Source organism: Amphiura filiformis, chromosome 12, assembly GCF_039555335.1.
Source record: "Amphiura filiformis chromosome 12, Afil_fr2py, whole genome shotgun sequence".
Classification (NCBI taxonomy): domain Eukaryota; kingdom Metazoa; phylum Echinodermata; class Ophiuroidea; order Amphilepidida; family Amphiuridae; genus Amphiura; species Amphiura filiformis.
In genome coordinates this window covers 53,174,886-53,198,153 of record NC_092639.1, presented here as the reverse complement: position 1 = coordinate 53,198,153, position 23,268 = coordinate 53,174,886, and the positions used below count along the sequence as shown (strand labels likewise).

Sequence of the window (23,268 nt, the reverse complement as noted above, 5' to 3'; positions counted from 1 at the left end):
CATAATATATTTCTTTGTCTTCAAGAAGTCATTACAAGTATATTGTCGAGTATATGGATAATAATCGTATGGCCCTACATATCGTAGGCCTATGGATTCCCTCTTTCTCTTTCCCTTCTCTTCCCCATCTTTTTCCTCTCTCTCCGTCCTTTCTCTTTTTTCCCCGCACTAGGGGGGCGGGGCCCAAATAGACAATTTTTGCCAGGCTTATTGACAATAATCGTATGGTAAGTTGCATATCGTATGGATTCCCGGCCTCCTCTCCCTATCTCCCCCTCTCTTTTCCCCTTCTCTCCCTCTCTTTTACCTCTCTCCCTTTTTCCTTTTTTTTTTTTCCTTCGCTAGGGCGGGGGCCCAAATAGCGCTAGGGGCGCAGGGTCTGAGGGGCGGGGCCCAAATAGGCAATTTTGCCAGGGGCAATTTCCCCTGCCCCCCCCGGCAGCTACGCCACTGCCTTCTACACCATGAAGTTGAAAAAGATTAGTCAGAGTTATTACATTCCATGAAGAAAAAAAAATCAAAAAAACTTGATCTTCGCTGTGGGCAAGTTGTTGTTTTTTGTGACATTTGACCCCTTGTAAAATTAATCAAGCACACATCCTTGCTCACAAATATCGATTTTTTAATTTTTTCTGAAAAAAATGCTAATTTTTGGTCAAAAATCACGTAAAGCTCACCGATAGCTTCACATTCTAGGCTAGAGACCATTGATTGCATTCAAAATCTAGTCGGATTCGCGGAAGCATGACACCGCCGTGTAAAAGCGTAACTATCGTGTGCAAATTCGAAGCTAGAGTTCTCGAGTAACCAACATTTTAAATTGGACATGAGCGACTATTTTTGTATTTCTTCCAAATATATTGACACCAAATATGACTAAAAACAATATTGCTGTACGAAAATATGACCATTTATTAAAAAATATATATTTAACCGACCAAATTTTACGGCACTCGAATTATGTTTTGACAGTCCCCCCCCAAATGAAACGAACGAGCGCATCAACATGATCAATGTGAACCCTCTGCCAATTACTTTTACGCATGCGCATTAAAGGTAGCGTTTCGTTGCTAACTGTTTATTTTACAAAAGGCTGACTTTGATTTCACCACACCACAGATAAAGAACGGCAAAAATGTCACTCATTTGGTAAATGATCTTTAACACAAATATAGATAACATTTATATTTCGAGTGCAGTGTGGTAAACTTTGACGTTCAGAACCAGGTAAGTTCTTGGATAATTTTGCCTTCGTAACCAATTATATTATAGATAACTGTGTTTATGAAGTCTCTTAGAAATAAATCTTTTAAATTGGTCTTTTGATACAGTCATTTGGCGATCTTTTCCTTTACGTCTTTGGACCACCCTAGTCGGGATTATGCACTTTCAGTTTCTCACGCGTTTGAACGGGAATTGGATTGCGTACTTTTTCGATGTCTAGTGAGCAAATTTCTTCAATATTTTGAGAAAATGATGTCAAATTTTCTATTCTATATTGTTTGGTAATAATGTCTTTTGCCAATAGTATGTTTAAAGTTGTAATTTTGTGTTTTTGATCGCAAAGGTCGGATATTTTCGTTCCCGATTCGAATTCTGAACCCTTCGCAAGGGTGCCGATTTCGGCAGAACTTTGACGATAATTTTGCCTTTTGGACACTAAAATGCATTCGATCCTTAATTTTGTTTCAACCGAGTCTTAAATTAGCAAGCACAATAAGGTTGGTACCACTTTTATATACATTGATAAAATTTTAAAGATTTTTTTTCAAGTTTCTAACCGGCGCAAATCGTTAAGTGTGTATTTCTCATTGACATCCAAAATGGGAAATACGAGTCTGATGGACATAGGAACGGCGTCCATGAGACTCAGCGAGTCTAGACCACCCTCGCTATCATGCTATCATAAAAGTGGACTATAAAATGCAGCAAACCTTTTACGAGCGCGACTACCGTGATGTTGCAAATTCGGCGCTAACAACGCGTACAGCGCACAGTTCATTCATAAATTTCCACTCAGCAACAATATATCGCCTTAGCAGCCAATCAGAGACAAGTGCGTGCAACGCAGTATATACGCGATGTATTCTTACAATACGCGCTCGTCTAAGGTTTTCTGCATTTTAGTATAAATTTACTTTTAAATTGCATGTGATGTCACAAAAAAGACATAAGCATGCAAGGTTTACTTTTTAATCAACATGAGCAGTTACCTAACGCTTTGAAGTCAAGGTTTAATGTATTGGAAGGAGGGTAGGGCTTCGATAAACCAGGGAAATTATGGGGTAAAAAACAAGGTTAAAAACAACTTTTTGAAAACAAGTGAAAACAGCTAATATTGCTATTCTTTTGTATACATGTTTAGGTATGAAAGACAAATTTGCCATCTCTCTCTCTCTCTGTCTGAGAATTTGCTCACCGATAGCTTCACATTCTAGGCTAGAGACCATTGATTGCATTCAAAATCTAGTCGGATTCAGCGGAAGCATGACACCGCCGTGTAAAAGCGTAACTATCGTGTGCAAATTCGAAGCTAGAGTTCTCGAGTAACCAACATTTTAAAATGCATCAATTAAAAAAACAAAACAGCCTCATGGTAGTGCAGTTTTCTATGTGGGAACTGCAATCACAATCCCTCTAAAATTCTATGTGCGATTGTCTCATCACAAGAAAAATCATATATGGCCCAGATTTGTTGTTAATATTGTAACATGTCATTATTCATAATTATGCCAAAATCCCAACTGGCCCACTGCCAGGCCATCCAGACAGAAAATCTCCTGGCCCGAAAAGAAAACTACTGGCTAGGGCCAGTGGCAGTGGGCTAGTGGCTAAATCGACCCCTGCAATTCGGTACAACTATCAATTCTGCGCCCCTCCAAGCAATGAAAGTCAAAATTTCTGCACACATTTTAACACATTTTAGCGCAAAATTATTTGAGAGATCATGTTAAAAGGGCATTTCGTGATCCACAGCCTCATCCCCCACTTTTCTCAAAAAAAGTTGAGATTTTTATATCACTGAAACCTCTGGCTACATAATGTTTATGTACAAAATATTTCTTGCAGATTAATTCGTTTAGCAAAGATATCGTGAAATTTGAATTTCGTTCTGGTGCACCAGAACGAAATTACAACGCATTGTCTATGGAGCAGTGTAATACACATAATCATGCATAACTCATGAACGCATAAAATCGGAATCAACTGAAATTTGGGAATAGGTTTTTTTCGTGGATATCTAATGAAAAATGACATAAATAGAGGATGCTAGGATCACGAAATACTCCTTTAAGACTGACAGACATTCAACTTTATTATAACCAAAATTAATTAGTGGTAGGCCCTATTTGCACAAATTTTCTCATGCTCTGCACGCAATTGTTTCAAGGTTGCGGGCGCCATTATGTATCCATAGCCCTGGGCGCCATATAACCCATGACTGTTCCCAGCAACCTGTCCCAGTGTTCAGAACTTCAGATGAACCCCAATGGAAACAAACTTCAATTATACTATTAAAGGCTTTCTTGGATTTATAATGTTAAAAATCCTGAACAAATCAAATCAGAGACAAACTCTAGCCTAATCTAGCTTCAAATAAACACATTTGATGCTTGAGTCAGCACAGACATTTTTTGCAACGGATGTTATATTCTGTTATACATGTTATATGTTATATTCGTTATACATACACGCTATATATAACAGCACGCGTGATTGGTCAAGAGACCCAGGCATAAACAATGTTTATGCCCTGTGGCCCGGATGTGTGATCGCGCTATGGTGGGATAGGGAAAACGAAGGAAATTCACATTTTTGAATGATGTTACTTGTTATTTTTTTGTTATTATGTTGATGAAATAAGAATCACAATATGTTCTGGTATGTATGAACGGGGTTCATTCATATCATGACTAAACGGTTGTTTACAACCGTTTTTAGTCACCCCCTTAGCATGCTCAGTCAAATTAAAGTGAAAACAGCACTCGATCTTGCAGCAGCAGAACATTAAAACAATGTCTACTGTCTAGGTTTGCTGTACTATAGAGTGGATGCGACTGCAGAGATATGTATGTTGTATCAGTCAACCTTGAAGGGGGGGGGGAAATGAATTACTTACACTTACACTGGCTACATATACAGAATAGTCAACTGTGCGCAGATCCGTCAGGCAGGGGTAGCACTAGGTTGCTTTTTGGGGTCCCTGAATAGAGTTCGGACCCCCTGTTTTTAAATTTGCTGCATGTTCAGGGGTCCTTGCAGACCCCCAGTTTTTCAATCTAGCGCTATTGCAGACATACTATTTATGCTGCATTTGTGCAACTCGGACTCACCAAACCCTAATCCGTACCCCTACTTTCTAATTTTCTGCAAGTTCGGGGGTCCCTGCGGACACTGGAGTGTTTAGTTCTAGCGCTACCCCTGCCGTCAGGTACCGTAACGCTTTTTCAATGGGAAATGAACTTTGCTGCTTGGTTGATATCATGATGAGGTTAGCATTTATTCCTATTGAAAAGCGTGTTCCGATGGATCTGGGCTCAACCGGTTTATCTCCTTTTTCCTTTTTTATTTTCTAGTGCACCATAAAAATCTGGACTAATGATGAAGACAATGAGAGAAACTTGATAACAATTAACATTAGGTCAAAGTTCAAATTCTGCCAAGATGATGAATCATAAAACCCATCTGTACTTGTTTATCATGATGAACTGTTGCCTAGCAACATAAAAGAAGATACAATAACAGGGCCAGACAACTGCAGAATCTATTACAACAGTATACATTAAGTGCTTAGACTTTTGAGTCTTCTGTCACCATGGTGAAGCTAACGGTTGATTTGATCGGGAAAGCGGCCAGAAAGAAAGAGGAGAGTATTCCACAGTATTTGAAGAAATTAACACATCTCTATTTTTCAGAGAAAAATATTGATGAAATAGTAAGTATACATGCTGGAGTAGAATTTGAGCTATTTTTCTCTTGCCTTTTGTATGTTGTGACACCCATTAAAGGCATTATCTATATGTCAGAAAGTTCTACATGAACCTTTATGTAATGGATAAATACTACATTTGTCTTAAAGAATCCAAAACATTATGATTTATTGAACATTATTTTCTTTTAACTTAGGACAGTGGGGTAACTTTGGATGCAACATAGAAAAGCTATTATTTCATGTAGTTTCTTTAGTTTCTTTTACTTATTATGGGTTGATGTATGATGTAAAATGACTGTTCTTCTGTGTAAGCTATTGCCTATTATGCTTTTCACACTAAATGTTACCCTGATCCTCCGGAATAGGCCTATTTGCTTCAAACTATATATTTGAAGTTGTCCCTACATTTTGTACTTGAAGTTGTTTGTTGCTACTTATATTGCCAGGATAACAAAGCTAATCCACCACCATTGTTCATGGCAGGGGAGCTTATGAGGTGGTTTGTCCACAAGGTATACTCCCATTTTACAGTGATTAACTTCTTTCTTCTTCTTTTAATCTTACGCAGGATGATTTATCACAATGTAGGAACTTATCAGTACTGTACTTATATGACAACAAGATCTCTAGGATACAGAACCTTGGTTTTGCTGCCAACTTAACTCATCTTTATCTACAGAACAACAATATCAGCAGAATAGAAAATCTGGCACCACTAAAGAAACTCAATAAACTGTAAGTAACCATTATACATGTATGTGATGCGATCAAGCAAAATGAGTCTGGTGTCGATCAAAATCAAAATTAAGTTTTCAATTTCATTACATGAGCCATTCTCAGAGGCAGAGCTTTATTTTGCTGAAAACTCCATCATAAATAGACTTACTGTTCCTGAGATATGGTCATTTTAGTGTTGCTCAGATTAGAACAATAAATTACAAAGGAAGTTGAATTCTAATATTGGCTATATCTCAAAATCAATATTCCCGACATCCGACTCATTTTGCTTGATCACATCACATATGTGACCATCCACCACAAAAGGGCAGTGTAATGTTAGCAGAACAAGGTCTGAGATATGGTCCGTTGAACATGTTAAAAAACAATAGAAAACAAACAATTTTCCAACACATTATTTTCACTCTCTTTCAATCAAGCAATATAGGGACATGTATGTAACTAAACTAATATATCATTGTACAGCTTAGTTTGAAAATAATTTGCTTGTTCAATATCTCAGAAAGTGAAACCGCTGACATTACAGCCCATTTGTGGACTTGTGGTGGATGATCATGTCCTCCAAGAAGTACTCTGAAACACACACACAAGTAGCATGATCAACAGCCAATGCGGCAGCATTGAAGTTTTGGCAAAGCCCCCCCCCTCCTTTTTGAAGGATCAGTAATCATGGGAGAACTTACTATATTTTTACTTCCTCTTTCCAATGAATTCTGAAATGTGAGGGTTGTTGTATGTTATATGGTTCTGAAGTTTTGTGTTGTGAATGTACTTTATTGTTTTTACTCAATATTTTTGCCTTTATCATCAATTTCAAATTTGCCGCCTTCGGTCACCATGGACCAGATCGTGTCACAATTAGTATTAAATGTACATTTAACATTCTAGCAATTATGATTTCATTTGATAGAATTTAAGTACAAGTTAGCAAATATTTCAAATGTCCGGAATACTCCGGATTCAATCTCAGCACCAGCCCTCAAATTGAATTTTTAATTTCCTCACAGATCTTTTAGTGTTTGGCTTGATAGGTCCTCTAGTTATAATAATAGTGTTTTTTTTAAAAAGATTGCTCAGCTGGATAATAGAACTCAATCTGGGCTAGAGGTCTGTGTATAAAAGAGGCAGGGCCAGATTTACCATTGGGCCAGATGGGCCCAGGCCCAGGGCCCCCTAAATTGCCCTGTGCATGTTCCTTTTTAGCCTGAAAACACCAGGTTTGGGACCAAAATAAGGTAAAATTGCAAAATTTTGTGCACTAGCCTAAAACATAGTAAAACTCACCTTCATTTTGTAATAAAATTGTTTGAAATCTAAAATTTTTGTGCACTTCATCACGCACAAAATTTTAGTAAAATCGAAACAAAATCTGCTTGTCTCTGCCACTGTTAATCTTATAGTAGGCCCCCTATTTGTAAATCAAAACATGGCTACTTGAGTGCACATGCCTTCCTCGGGGTGAGTTTGGGCCTCCAAATTGTGACCTTGCCCACTGCCCAGGGCCCCCAAAAGGTAAATCCGGTCCTGAAAGAAGGTTGAATGGACAACTAATCCAATGTAATATTCTTTCTCAACAGATACCTAGGATGTAATAATATCACAGTAATAGAAGGTCTAGATAGACTAGATCAGTTAAGAGAGTTACACATAGAACAACAGAATTTACCGTCAGGAGAGAAACTACTATTTGATCCACGTACACTAGCTGCATTATCAGTAAGTATTATAACCTACAAAATTTATTTGACTGCATCCATATAGGATAAAGAGGAAACGCATGTATGTTTTTCTTTTGTGTGTTGATAGCTCATCACAAAAAGCAGTACCCCCTCTCCCTAGAACTGTGCCGCCAGAGTGGGGCCATCAACGTTGAAGATTTATAGCTGTTGGATCAGTCAGAACAGGATTGGTGGCGTTTCCATGGTCAGGGGGGAAAGCCAGATTACAGTGATGATAAATTAAAAGGGTCAATAAAGTAGACTAGAGACCATACAATGTATTAAAAAGTCCAGTTGCGCCGATTCTGCGCTACTTGTGAGGTGTGAATGTAAAATGGTCATATAAGTCATTTGATTACTTAGTTTGCTGTAGGAACTGTTTAAATTATAATTATTATGTTGTACATGTAAACAGAACTAGTGTTTTAAAACTCAATTACGTTTTCGTTTTTCTGTACAAAGGTATGTCTTCAAGTACTCAATGTATCAAGCAACAATTTAGATGACATAGCAGATCTACGCATTCTACGCTACATTACGCAATTTGTAGCCAACGACAACAAGCTACGAGACATGAAAACGTTGTCACGAGTCATATCATCATGGCAACAGTTATGGAGACTAGAATTGATTGGGAATCCATTGTGTAGGAAAGCCAAGTATAGAGACAGGGTTATCGTCATGAACGAATCCATTGGTAAGTGATGTGATTAATAATAAATTATTATTATAGATGAATAATTATAAAAAAAATAGTTGAGATTTTCACCTGTATTTACTATAATTCCCCTCATCGAGGGCTAAGCACAACACAACTTTATCTTCATGTTGGCCTTATTTTTTGCATTTTTTACTGACATGATATATCTCGTATCATACCTGCTGAGCGCCTATATGTGCACGGTATCATATTAGTAAGACATAATGCATGCGCATCTCTGCATGACAACTCGCACAGCGATGATTGTTTCATAACAATCATGCCATCGGGTTCAAATAACAGGCTAACAAGCCGGTGTGCCCACATAGAAACACAGGTCTCACCGAGATATACCACTCCAAGTAATACAAAGAGCAAACATGGTAGCTTTTCTGAACAAAATTTGCAGCAAAATGCAGGAGTTGTCTCAGCAAAGTTGAATTGGTGCGGAAGATGACCATGCTGGTTGAGCTGTCAAACTTTATTGGAGAATTAGGCCTACTTCATTATAGCGAGGATTATTACAAAACACCCGTGAATATGTTTTCTTGTCATGTGAGAGTATTTGTACGGTATGATAAAATCATTATTAGGTTTGGTTTAGGGGGTGCGGGTGATATGGATTACATCTATTCTCGGAGTCCATATCACCCCCAAATCTCACCTAATAATTGATAGTATATGGCTCTGTTTCACTGGCCTGTGGCTTTATTGAGGTTGGAAATGGACATAAGTCTTTGGAGTCACAAGCCTAAAGCTGAATTTATACTCCAATGCTGTGCGATTGGATTCTAGCCAATGAGGTAGTGCACTTTTTGTTGCATCGGGAAAAGCGTGCTACCTCATTGGTTAAATACCAGTCGCTCGTTGCTCAGCGATGGAGTATAAATTCAGCTTAAGAATGATATGTTACCAAAATCGCATTTTCATCAAAAATGGAGATAAGGCAGTGTTGCGCTGAATCCCTGAATATACTGTTAACCAAATACCTCTTACCCCTATAAATGTAATCATAATCTCAACACGACACTGACTCTAATTCTTCTTCTACTTCTACATGCTACTACTTGACGACTGCCTGTGAAGCAAGTAGAGGAGTTGCATGTAATTTGACTTTCTAACTCTAATCTGAACAGTAACTTGGATTTTATTCTTTAACTTCACTCTTTGATCTGAGTCAAACCCTCATACTCCTCCCCTATTCAGTATGTTAATTCTTATCCGTATCCCTACTCCTAACCCTTACCCTAGCTGTGCTATAACCCTAATCTCAACCTTAATACCATCCCTTCAAACACTATGGTTAACATAGTATCATCATGTGGATTTCTAAATGTCAATTAAAATCATTCATCAGATGAATAAATCATCAATCATGGGTAATGGTCGGTGTGATAATGATGACTCAATTTTCCTAGGATCAGAAATATAAGTTACATTTTCATATCTGTTAAATTGTCAGTAGCATAACAATACCGTAAAGATTCGCCTATGCCGCTATGGGCTCACTAGACATAAGTGGAATTTTAGGCACAACCTAAAAGTACCCTCCCGTAAAATTCCCACCAGCAAATAAGGGCATTGACCCTTAACTCTTGTTGGAAATTGTAGATGAGGGGGCTCTCGATTTGCACATGAGGTGTACCTCAAGCCAAAGCAGCCCAAGTGCGCCATTAGGCGAATCTTTACGGTATCCATATATATTGTATACTGCACACAATTTAAGCATCCAAGCACTTAAAACTGAAGCAAAAATTATCTTGATGCTAAACCTACTTTACCAAATGAAGTAATCCATTGATGGAGAATTTTGTTCTGCATATTGGATACTTTTTTGGATACCAAGTAAAGTAGGTAATGGGGGTACGCATCCTCCACAAGAACAAATAAACACAATGGGGAACGATTGCTCGCTACGAGAGGAAACAGAATATTATTTAATATATTTCAAAAGTGACAAAATTTACATAGACTTTTTTCTTGAAACACAATAATTATGAGCACGGCGAGTGAGTGTTGATCTGTCATACGCTATAATGAATCCATTAGAATAGCTGGTACGTAGGAATCACCTTATAAGGTATCAAAATATGCAGATCAAAATTATCCATTTAATGATTACTTGGTACTTGAAGTTAAGTGTCTTCAAGGTATTGCTTAAGTTGTTTTAAGTGTTTGGAAACTTTTTTGTGTGCAGTATAATAGGCACTAATAATACTTATTTTTCATTTTCCTCCATTCATTTATAGCTGTGTTAGATGGGAGAGAAATCAGCGACACCGAGAAACAATTTCTGCTCAAGTGGAGAGAAGCCAAAGATGCCAAGAAGAGACAAAAACTGGAAGGGGATCCAATCAGTGGTCATGGAAGTAAGAGAAGATGTATTTTGTATTTTATTATTATTATTTAATGATAAGGCATATCTAGGCATTAACAGCATGAAACTTTCATCTTATAGAGACTGCTGACATGTTTGCACTCAGGTAGCTATTAATCTTCTTGCTGAAGCTGGGCTGAGGTCTGATAGCAGGCATAATGCGCAGGGAGAGCATTCCATTTGTGGGCTGTAGATGGTACAAAAGATCTTTGACGGCTGACAATATTTAATCATGGTATCAATGCAGGGTCAGAATTTTGTTCCACTGTGCAGGAATCAATCTTGATTCTTGCAGACACAATTTGTGTGAATCATTTGAATCTTGCCAATCAACTTCTGTGTAAACTACAAAAGTTTGCAAGGATCAACTAGATTCATGCAACTCTGTTTAAGAGAATCTTTACCGGAATCGATTCTTGGATTCTCATCGAAAGTCTAACCCTGCAGAGGGGCAAGAAGGGGGTGTAGCTCCTCCTGTGAGAAGTCTTTTGTAATCCCCAACAGCAGCTTTGAATTTTCTTGGTTCTGTTATATTGAATAAATATTCTGGCGCTTGATGATCCAAACTTTCTCTGTGTCAAGGGGCACTACTCCAAACATGGGGGAGGTTAAGAAGCAGGCTTCAAAATATGCACCCTACTTTTGAGGTGGAAGTGCAATGTCATTTGAAATTGGGTGTATGAATATGTGCAATATAATGCTTATCATTTAAAAAGTTGTAAATGTACACCCCCGGGGGGGTCACTCCCATTGTGGCCTGTACACCATCCGTGATAATGAAAACGCGTAAAAAGGGTTGTTTTTCGTGGGTAGGCACGATAGGCGCGTATCGCGTTTAGGGTGTCAAAAACATGAAAAATTAAAAAAAAGGGTAGCAAAATTGCAATTTCTAAATACGCGGAAATGAAATTTAGTGTATGAAATTTAATGTTAGGAATGAAATCCCTGTTTAGGGTGTCGTTTTAGCCAAGGGTTAAATCCTTGTTTAGGGTGCTTTTCAAAAGTTGATTATCGCGGATGGTGTACAGGCCACAATGGGAGTGACCCCCCCCCCACCCCCGTGTACACCCCACTTTGAAAGTTGTAACACAACAGGTACATTGGGCTATTCCAGTTTCAAATCCATATCCTCTATGGAAAACATGACCTTAATCTTTTATACACAGGGTGTAGATTTGAAATGGAGATACCCTTTCAGGTAACCCCATTTGGACTTTACACTCCCTGTATGGAAGATAAAGGTCATGTCTTCCACAGGGGGTGTATGGATTTCAACTGGAATAGCTTACAGAAGCTGTCTTAACCCAAACACAAACAATCTAAGCTCAGCAGCCAAAGCTAAAACATATTCCATGCATATTTTAATTCACCACACTTCCTTAAAAATTTCCTTACACAGCGAGAGAGCTTCCACCAGTACAACCACCAGCAAGAGGTCGTGACTTGAACAGCATATATATCATGCCTGGATTGGTGGGAGGAAAGAAGCAGTTTGAAGCTGTCCTAGCCAAATCAACGAGTCAACCATGCTCAGCAGCTAAGACCAAAACTGATGTAAGACAACCGTTGGGATTAATGGTGAAAAGCCATAGCGACTTGGACAGGCCAAGGAGAAGGTAGGCATTGAGGGTAGAGGATAAAAAGAATTTAAATTTGCCTACAGGTAAATTAAGTAATTCTTGGCCAAGCTCAAACCTACCTGTTGCATCCATGTAGCGTACTAGCGTGCAAGGCACGTGCATGCTTTCTTTTGTTCCGCGCTATGTGTGCATGTGTTTATCGCGGAGCCACTAGCCTTCCGAGTGTTTGAACTTCGCCAAGAATTAACCTAATTTACCTGCAGTTTCAAGACTTCATTAAGGGATATTATTTCATATTTGATATATTACCATAACCTTTAGTGATAAGAAATTTTGATACATAGTTAACCTATGCCATTTTCCACCCTGATATGGCAGTGACGTCAATGTGTCGAGGCAGCTTTTTCGTGCGCGCATCTATGCAGTGTCATTAAGCGTGTGCGTGTGTACACCAGTCCTTTGAGCGAACACCAACGATTTGAGCAGCAACCAATGATGTGCGCACTGACATCACTGCCACATGAGGGTGAAAAATGGTATAATATGGCTCATGTTTTAATTGTTTCACTTCATTTCTTCTTTGTACAGATCAATGCCAAGAGAGCCACCTAAACACAAGATACTACGTGACTCATCACCCATTAATTTACCCAGTGGGGATGCTGATATCAGCTTATCTGGACAAATCGTGCCGTTGGGAATATCATAGGGTAGCCTATGTGTAAATGGACTGAGACCAGACTCGGTAGTGTTAGCCACAATTCTCAATATTCAATTTCCCAGTGGAGATGCTGATATCAGCTTATCTGGACAAATCGTGCCATTAGGAATATCATAGGTTAGCCTATGTGTAAACGGACATTATTGACATCAAAGACTCAGCTCGGTGTTCTCCACAAATCTCAACGTTCAATTTACCCAGTGGATATGCTGATATCGGGTCATCGGGTCAAGTTAATATGTCCACTGGGAATATCATAAAGAGATCTTGCGAGGGGACATATATTGAGACCAAAGAAACGTTGATGTTCTCCCCAATTCTTTACAGTCCATTTCATATAGTGGAGATGGCTTGTACCATACTGCAAATGGTAAAAGTTAATGAAGATGAAATTGGACCTGTACTTACATGTGGGCAAGTTGTGCCAATTATAGTGGTCTCGTTGTCATGGTAGAGATGACCATATTGAGACCAAAGATGCCAATATTCTCCTTAAATCTCAACAATCATTCACATTCTAGTATATAGTGGGGATGATTATACCTGCCTACTTTTGGACAAACCATGCCAATGTGAATCTCAAAAGTCAGTATAGAGAAGGACATAATTGAGATAAAAGACTCATCAGTGTTCTACCTGATCTGGGCAAGTTATGACCTTGGTAATCACTTTCAAACCAAATTAAGCTTACCCACCGTCATCGAGAAGAAAGATTTCCACCGTACATACTGATCTCCACCTTATCTAATTAGGATATTGATATTAGCTTATCTGGTCATGCAAGTCATGCTATATGATAATCTCATAAGCCTGTTTATGGAAACAAAAGATGTTCATCATCCGTGATGATCAGGAGTCAGCCTGGATGATCCACATGTGTCCATGTTTCACCACAGCTCTATGAAATGAACCCAAGGGTTAGGGTAACTTTGAATATGACTTTGAATGTAAAGTTACAGTAGTCATGTAGTAGGTGACTGGTGATGAATTGGGCTATTCCAGTTGCAATCCATACACCCCATGTGGAAAACATGACCTTAATCTGTCACACAGGGGCTGTAGAAGTTACCTGAATGGGTGACTCCATTTGAAATTTACACCCCCTGTGTAGGAGATTAAGGTCATGTCTTCCATTGAGTGTATGGGTTGCAACTGGAATAATTCATTGTATCATTGTACATGCTGCTGGATATATTTTGCAGTAATGTGTGATATTAGTACTGTCATTATACTGTGATTTGCTTCAAGTTCGGTACTGACATAAGAGCGGATTTCGCTGTGTACACTGCAGTATCGAACCATGCGCATCATGTTAATTGTGCAGAGCATACAAGCATGTGTACAACTACAAGGGTAGTTTGTACACATGCTTGCGACACAACCATGAAAAAGCACTGACGTCACTACCAAACTTGATGTGAATCACAGTATAGCCTGCAGTATATGAGTGTTACAATCTGGATATCACCACCCATTGTGGTCAACAGAATAAACTGCAAGTCATCCATGCATGATCTCAAACCTACCTAGCTAAATGGGCAGATAACCTATAAAATTGGGCAGATACCTAAATGGTATGAAACATCTATACAAGTTTGCCACACAAGGATAGTGTTTAATTACATCGTTATGAATTCGGCAGACGGCCGAATCCGGATTCGGCTTTTGGTAAATTCATTTTACGCATGCATTACTTTTGAATTTGAGAATAAGGGATCAATGCTATACATAATAGAGGGCAGCATAGCAATTTTTTATCGGAGATTAGATGATAACTGCATAGTAAGTATTAAAAAGAGAACGGCCTACAGGATTATCTAACAGTGACTCATAGTACGGTCAAAGCGATAACCGTTAAAAAATCGATATGCTGCCCTCTATAGGTAAAGCATTGATCCCTTGTTCTCGAATTCAAAAGTAATGCATGCCAAAAATGAATTTACCAAAAGCCGAATCCGGATTCGGCTGTCTGCCGAATTCATAACGACATGATTACCAAAAGTTCCAGTGCAAAATTTGATGATGCATATTATCACTGTTCTACAAATGTAGCTGGTAAAATCTTGTGTAACATGTATGTGATTTTTACTACCTTGTGAAACTGCTTCGTTTTATTCTATTAAATGGCCACATACAAGGTTTTGATGTCTTTTAATCATTGGATGAAGGGGATGGGGTGGTCAAAAATCACAGAAGGCATGTTGGCCTTAAGGGGGGATGGGGTAGTCAAAAATCACATACAAGATATTGACGGATATGATTAGAGGTTAATGATTGAAGTAAAAATGCATCATTGGCAGCCAGAATTACTCAACGTACATAGTTGTGCTACATTCATGCAGTAATATGAATAACATAAATTTGTGTCCGTGCATAAAATCAGTGCATGAAATGCACTTATCAAAGATCTGCTGCCATGATTCATTGCCTCATGAATATCAATGCCATTAATGAATATGGACAAAATTAGCCAAAGTTTTTCATGTACCGTATTTATTCCAATAAGCGCCCGCTTAACAAAGTCATTTTGCGTGGGCGCTTATTTTTTACCTGGTTTACCTAATTTTTTTCGTAAGGGGCGTTTATTAGAGACAAATTGATGTTCTAGTAGCTTTTCTGATGCAGAAAATGTATTGCAAGCTAACACAGGACTTGTAGTCCTCCAGCTATTTCACTGTATCGACATCTATCTGTCACTTCAACATTAATGGTACCCTTTATCAAATTGAAAATACCCTGGGTGGGCGCTTATTGGGGCATGGGTGCTTATTGGAATGAATACGGTACTATTTATTTGTATAATTCTAACCTTTTCCATATCCATTCAGTAATTGATTAATTTTGAAGCAAACTGTCAGAATGCATGCCTTTTGTATAGACAATAGAACCAAATTAGTTTGATCTTCCGATCAACTATTGATGCTTGGTCTATTTTTATTAATAAAATTAAGGGGGTAATTGACTATTGTTAATTGTGATATACATAATGAATCTGTGCATGTAATGATATTGACCAATACAAATTTACCAGTAATTCTGATTAAATAGTTTCATTAATTAAGTCATAAATTAGCTCATTACTTACAAGCATAGAAGCAGCATTGATGGTCGATTCAAAGATCGAACAAATGTGGTTCTGGTGCCTTAGGTCCCAATATGCTTGAATTTTATGTAGCAGAGATGTCATTAATTAGTACCACTGAAAAAGACTGCAACCAGTGACAAACACCCTGATTCTCCTGAAGTAGCACATAATTTTAGGGTCAAAAGGTCCAAAATTGGCCAAAAAAATAAGTAAAACCACAGAAATTTTAACTAAAACCTGAAAAGTTTGTAAATTCTGAAAACGTGAATCTCTGTTTTCAAAGTTTTTCATAGTATAATTCCAAGAAAAAATTCACGTTTTGCATACAGTTTCGGCAATCCAGTCTGTTGCCTTTCTCAATGGTGTCTGCCAATCGATCCTTTGTTGGATGGTATGACGTCATCGGAAGATGATGACGCTCCCAGGATCAATTGGTCGTAGAATCTCTGTGTATAGTAGCCACATGTCATTTTCACATATTTGTGTTTTTTGCATGCAACTCACTTAAGACACTTTTGCTTTTAGACTAGATGATTTTATCCACAAATGTCCAATCTGATGATCTTAGATTCTATGTTCACCTTTTATTGCCCATGTTATTTATTTTAAGACTATTAGTATTAGAGGGATAAACAGTGGTGTAATTTTGACACCCAAAACTTAAAAAAAACCTTTTTAATACTGTTCACCTTTCTTCTAGAATTGAACTTATGAAAAGTTTTTTGTTGTTGAAAAGCTCTGTTTGTGTTTCATTCAAGGACCACAACAGCCTCCCCCCAATACTTGTTAGAATAAATTAAGAAATATTTAGCAAACTGTAATATGATATGTGTAGCCTTATTTGTTTTACACATGTGGACCACTTTTATTGCGTCACACATCATTGTTATCCGTCACAATGGTTCATTATGTAAAATAAGAGGATGTTTTAGAAGTTGCACATGATCTGAGTCCTTATCAGTCATTTTTTTCTTAACAAACATATGAGTTATAGGCCTGGCCTACTATATTGTTTGAGAGTTGACTCTTATGGACTCAGATGCAACTTTTCAAATGGTTTATTTTTTACATAATGAAACATTGTGACAGAACACAATGATGTGTGACGCTACAAAGTGGTCCATATGTGTAAGACAAATAAGTCTACTTATACCTTTTTACACTCTTACATTCCATAAAATATTTTCGATAAGTATTAGGGGAACATACAAGTTGTGGTCTATGTCTATTTTGCAGCCAAAGTGACTGTATATCCCTTTATGTGTATCTATTCCTGATCGAGATTTTTTTTTCAGATTTATTCTATGAAATTCATGAATATAATATTATTATAACAAATTATCAGCAGGACGCAGCACTTTATTGTACATGTATGTATGTATTATCCACTTCATATGTTGAAAGTAAATTTTTGAAATTCACCTTGAGATGTTTTCATTCTTTAGTGTTTATATGCAATCAAATAAAGCATTTTATATTACATTTCTTGCACTTGAAATATAATATCATTCGTCTTTTTGTCATTCACTTGATTGTGTGTGGTCAGGTGAGCAGAACTTACGAGACATTCAGAGATTGTGAGTTACAATCTTTTGACAAATTTTTGATTTCACTCTTTTGAAGAGCTAGTTTTTCATCCTTGAACCAAACCTGCCTTGTTATCAAATAATCAATGACATCTAAATTTGACAAGTGCTAATTGATGCAATAACATAACATCAATTAGCACCTGTCAAATTCAGAGATAATCTTGTCACTGATTTATTTGATAACCAGGCAGGTTTGGTTCACCCCAGAACTGTTCTGACGGGGCTTCCTCTTTTAAGAGAGTATATGTTGACTATCGGTTACAAAAAATATGATATTGAGATGTGCACTTCTTGTAATGCAATATATTTTATTTACAATGTGACATTGAAATATTCTTTCTTTTAAATATACATTATTATCATTATATACAATTCATAGAATATTTCATTTCAAAAGAGTCTTATGTATACATTTTTATTATTGCCCATGTACATGATCGCGCCACCCCATGCATCCCTACGCACACCCGGCCCACCCACACACCCAACATGCACACTCTCAGAAATAAAGGTTCTAAAAGGCATTAAAGAATCTTTTTCGTGCTATATATGAAACCCTCAAGAATTTTTTTTTTTTTAAACTTTAAGAATCCTTCAAGGCTCGTTAAAGTTTTATTTAACATCTTGTAGAACCACTTTTGGCCCATATAGAACCTTTTTCATTCGCTACAGAACCGTTAAGGGTTCTTTATAGAAGACTCAGATTTTAGACCCCTTTTTCTGCCAGTGCACACCCACACCATAGGCATACATTCTCTATAATATTTACACATGTATGCACCCATCATTGTATCAAAAATTATATATTATTACATATATTACAATATTATGATTATATTATACAATAATAATGATGATCCAAAAATAATGTGACAAAACATGCTTGACTTTAACCATTATCGCAGTAAAATACATGGAACTTCCGAATTAATCCTATATTTCCCTTTAAAAGCTATAGGCCCTACTACATGTAGCTGCTGTGATAGAAGAAGCGGATGTCTTAAAGTTATCAGACTGAACAAAATTCAACAGATGCTTTTATTTTCCTAACTAAACCCTATCAATCCAGAATCCTTTTATGATTTTCTTAGAACCGTAAATGCACTTCCCGCCGAAAAATCCACTATTTTTCATAACGGAACTCGTTTTTGTTCCATGAAGAACCGTTTCGTTGTCTTTGATTCTAAGAAAATCATGCAAAGATTCCTGGAAAGATAGGGTTTAGTTTAGGAAAAATAAGCACCTGTTCTGTCAGATCATTTTAAAATATCAGCTTGTTCTCTTATTTTTGTCATGTTTTAGATCCATGTCGAGAAGTAAAGGTTTGGTATTGATATGTTATTCTAAACACGTAATAAGCCTTTTTGAAATAATGGCGGGCACAAAAGGAGAGGGTGTACCTTGAAGTGAGTAATCTTTTGTCAGCAGAGAAGCATACAAAAGATTACTCACTTCAAAGTACGCCCTCTCCTTTTGTGCCCGCCATATTTCAAAAAGGCTTATTATTATATCTCTCAAGTTTTCTTTTTCAAAAATGAAAGAATTGAGACTCGTTGCAATTTGAGCCGTTTTGACAAGGACGTAGCCAGGAGGGAATACTCTCCTTTTGGAACATAAATTTATTTCAGGCAATATCGGGACGGAAAAATTAACACTTCTATTAAATTTTCGTTTTTTTTCAGCCTTTTTTATTTTCAGGCTTGCCTAGGTTGCTTAAGTTGTTAGCAATCTTGTTAGGATAGTATTGCCGAGCGGGAGTTTTGATTTCTTTTGTTTCTTTCTATATTAGAGATGTTGGAGAACATTGGTTGTCTTTTTTATGCCCAATGTAAAAATGCTGAAACATTACAGCGATTTAAAATGTTCACTTGCTGGAAGTTCCCGTGAACATTGTGACATGTCTTCATTCAGCTGGCTATGTCTTTGATTAGTTCGCACTTCAACTCCGCAGTGTGCAAACTTGAAAAACATTAACCAGCGAATCAGACGTGCCGCTTTACCGGGATGACAATTTTTCGTTCACGTATTGGCCCTATTTGATTTAGACCTACAAACTTTCAAAAATAAATAGACCACGTATAGATTCACTACTCTAGTCTTTGGTACTTTTCACCAATCACGCCCATTACCCGTATACCGTTAGTTTCACCCCTAGTCTTTACTAAGTTCCTCTTGTTGTTTTTCATCTTTCTTCGCTTCTATGTGTGCATCATCAGTATCAGGTTCTTGAGTTTTCTTGAATTCCTTTTCTGACTGATCTTCGGTAGCTTGTGATGGATCAGATTCCTTCGTTTCATCTTCAACAGATTCCTTGTGAAGACTTTCATGACTAGGCTCTCGAGTTACTGGTTGTGTCTGCTTGGTCTCATCTTCAACCGAAACCTTGTGAAGGCTTTCATGACTATGTGCTCGAGTTACTGGTTGTATCTGCTCAATACCTATTGTAGACTGTTCCTTACGCAATTTGCGATCTTGCTCTTGATTTTCATTTTCAACTGATGTCTTTTGAACAGATTCCTTACTTGATTTACGAGTCTTCGGAGGTATCTCTTTCCCGCTCAATGTAGAATGTTCTTTCCGGATCTCTTTGCCGCTCAATGTAGAATGTTCTTTCCGGATCTTGTGCTCTTGCTGTTTCTCGTCTTCAACCTGTGCTTTCTGACTCAACTTTCGTTCACTTGGTGTGACTTGCCGATTACTCGACGTTGCCTTTTCCTCTGTCACTTTCGGTCGATTCTCTTGCTTTTGCTGATTCTGATCATCTTCAACCCATGCTTCTCGCACCGTCGCTCGTGACATGATAGGCGCTTGTTCTTCCGCGGCTGAGCTGTTGTCTGGTTCAATTCGATTCCTGTGTACACGCCCCAAGAATTTCCGAATTGGCTCTTTAGTCAGTAACACGTGATGGACCTAGATATATATGAAGAAATGTCAGAGTTCTTACAAAAGAGAGACGGATTATCATGTGAACATTAACGGCACATAAAGTTAAAGTTAAAGGTATGCATGTGATGGGTTTAAGTATACTTAGTACATACATTAACGCATGTGATTCGCAAAACTTGTATATCGTGTATCAAAGGCAATAAATACACACGGGAGCTCTTTGGAGATACGCATTTTGCTGCTGAGCTGCTTCTGGGCGTGCAGTAAATTTTGTTATTGGTTATCTTCCTAAGCGCGAAAAGCAGGTGCCCTCGTCTATTGCTGAGGTGCATAGATCTTAGGCCTATATTTTATATAGTTTTGGTTTCCTCATCGGTGCCTTCATCATTTCAATCATCCTTAGCTTGTTCTTGGTTTTCATCTTTATTATTGCTATTCATTTCTTTGTAGTGAGCAGACGGAGTCGGGGAAGTATGACCAGATGTCACCCGAGCCAAACAACCCGACAAGCCCTAGATATATAGGAGAACATTTTCTCACGACGCTATATGAAAGGCACCAGTGGAGAATAAAAGTATAGAGTAAAAGTAAGTGAGTGATTGTTTCAGATTCTTGATTTTTCTGTATTTCCTTTTCTGAGTGATAGTCAGTAGTGTTTGACAAATCAAGCTGCTTGTGACGCAAATCGGAGCTTTTCTTACTCGGCGAATGTTCTTGATATATACTTGGCCTCATCTTTAACCCATCGTTCAAGCTATCAGCTGTATCTGCTCAATACCTAACGTCGTGGACTGTTCCTTACTTTGAATCTGGATCTGAAGAATTACAGAATTAAAGCTCCTATTGGAGTCAGATACGCAGACTGTGGTGTACGCATAATAATCATGACATTATTAAATGACGAAATTTATGATACATTGTAGCAGTTGTCGTGTTGGTGCCGTGACGAACGCCCGGTCGAACACCGGACCGGTTATGTCATTCATCGGCAGGGAAAGGTGTTCTGTCATGGTGTCATGGTTTGTGCAGGAGGGAGCCCTAATGAGCTCCAGTTTAAGTTGATGTTTGTTACACTTCTGTAGCCTGTGTAATCATTGACAACGTTGAACTTTTTATTGGCGAGGTCTTTAGTATGGGTACACTATTCTAGAAGTTACCAACCCAAGGAGGGTTGATATTCAAATCCCTTGACGCTTCATTACTACCCTCATCATCTTGTTGCTGGTTTTCACTTTCAACTGATGCTTTTTGAACACTTTCCTTGCTTGATTTATGAGTTTTCTGTTGTTTCTGTCTGTTCCGGATCGTGGGCTCTTGCTGTTGTTTCTCGACTTCATCCTGCGTTTTTAGATTACTTTCCTTCCTCAACTTTCGATCATTTGGTTTGACCTGACGATTACTAGTACCCGACGTTGTTGGTATGTCCTCTGCCGCTTTCGGTCGATTATCTTGTTGTGGATTCGGATCATCTTTAACCCACGCCTCTCTCGATCGCACCGTTGCTCGTGAAATGATAGGCGCTTCTTCTTCCGTAGCTGAACTGGTGTCTGGTGTTATTCGGTTTCTGCTTCCCTGGTTTCTGTTCACATGTCCAAAGCATTTCCGAATTGGGTCTTTAGCCTGTAAGACGTGTTGGACCTAGTATAGAAGAAATATAAGAATTCGTAATAGGAAAGAAAAGATATAGATGGATCATCATACCTTCAACGGCACAGAAAAGAGTTATGAATTCGGGATCAGTGACACAAAGGCGTATCTCCAAGTCCAATCAATTTATGTGTATGAATGTATACCTGTGATGGGTTCACATATTGGTGCATTCACACATAAAACCACGATATGTGACCATGGGACACCCTAATAAAGAGAGAAGAGGGGAAGGAAAGGAGAGACTTAAAAGAAGTGAGAGAATGAGGTGTAGAGAGAATAAACTTGAATGTGCGAAAAAAAAGAGGGCGTAATAACTGTAAAATTGAACTGCGTTAACAATTAATTGGTTATTCATACTTCATCATGTTCATATTCGCTGTAGAAGTGCCGTAATTAATCGGATTAACTACCATAGCAATAGATGAATACAATTTTGAATATATCGCCCTGCACTACAACGTTCACGCGATACCTATGCATGAACCATAGATGTCAAAGAAAGACGGATCACTCACACCTGTAAGATTAGTATCTTTGAAAAGAGCGGTATTGTATGTATTCAATCTATGTTTGCTGACATGCACAGGTGATTTGTGCAATCTGCTTGTAGTGCAGGGCGATCTACTCAAAAATTGTATTCATCTATTGCTATGGTAGTTAATCCGATTATTATATCACTTCTATGGCGAATAGGGCCTATAGTTGCAGTTGACTTCGACGTCTAAAATATTATTTACGCCTATTCAATACCAATAGGCCTACTGTGATGCCCCCTACAGCGAATGAACATGCATGGATGAAGGTGATGTAGAAGTAAATTATCAACGACATTTCGCAAAATCTCCATTACAAAATATGTTTATAGAGGACAATGGATCCCATTTTGGGCGAAATTTATATAAAGCTTCCAGACTCTGGGAGGCACGTACCGCACGTCCCTACCCAAAACTTTAGCAACCCTCTGAGTTTTGGATGTTGAGCTGCTTAAACCATAGATCAAAATGTATTTTACTCATTATTTAACTTCTTGTAGTTTCATATTTTCATCTCGAACTTAGTCAAAGATCAAATCTTATTCGGACAATTATGAGTGAGACCCCTGGGCCCCCGACAGGGGCTTTTCCCCTTGACCCCGAAGTGGTTTCAATGCGGGCAATAGTGACGGCCCTATGCACTTATTGTTTTGGAGACCCGTCTTTCTGTGTCTGAGTCATCGCCCGGGGCACTTAACACAAATGACCATACCGGTATGCTCCCCCGGAAAGACCCCATGTTTGGATTTCGCAGCTCC

At 38.1% G+C, this 23,268-nt stretch overlaps 2 protein-coding genes across 3 annotated transcripts in view; one reads left to right on the top strand and one right to left on the bottom strand.

The window, feature by feature from the left end:
• The first annotated feature begins 1,111 nt into the window (after positions 1–1,111).
• Positions 1,112–14,106, top strand: LOC140166394 (protein phosphatase 1 regulatory subunit 42-like). The gene is made up of 8 exons (XM_072189848.1): positions 1,112–1,227; positions 4,578–4,936; positions 5,502–5,668; positions 7,249–7,387; positions 7,852–8,086; positions 10,339–10,458; positions 11,866–12,082; positions 12,635–14,106. Exons 2-8 carry the CDS (start codon positions 4,817–4,819, stop codon positions 12,753–12,755), a joined length of 1,119 nt encoding a protein of 372 aa, XP_072045949.1. The 5' UTR covers positions 1,112–1,227; positions 4,578–4,816; the 3' UTR covers positions 12,756–14,106.
• Positions 14,107–17,570: 3,464 nt separating this feature from the next.
• The window catches only part of LOC140166393 (uncharacterized), a 45,359-nt gene continuing 39,661 nt past the window's right edge, over positions 17,571–23,268 (bottom strand). Inside the window, exon 16 of one of the 2 annotated variants that reach the window (XM_072189845.1) lies at positions 17,571–20,351. In XM_072189845.1, the coding sequence (XP_072045946.1) occupies positions 19,593–20,351 (759 nt within the window). In that variant the 3' untranslated portion in view covers positions 17,571–19,592. Of the gene's footprint in view, positions 20,352–20,445; positions 21,966–23,268 lie in introns of those variants that run through there. The other variant, XM_072189846.1, reaches the window with a different exon arrangement.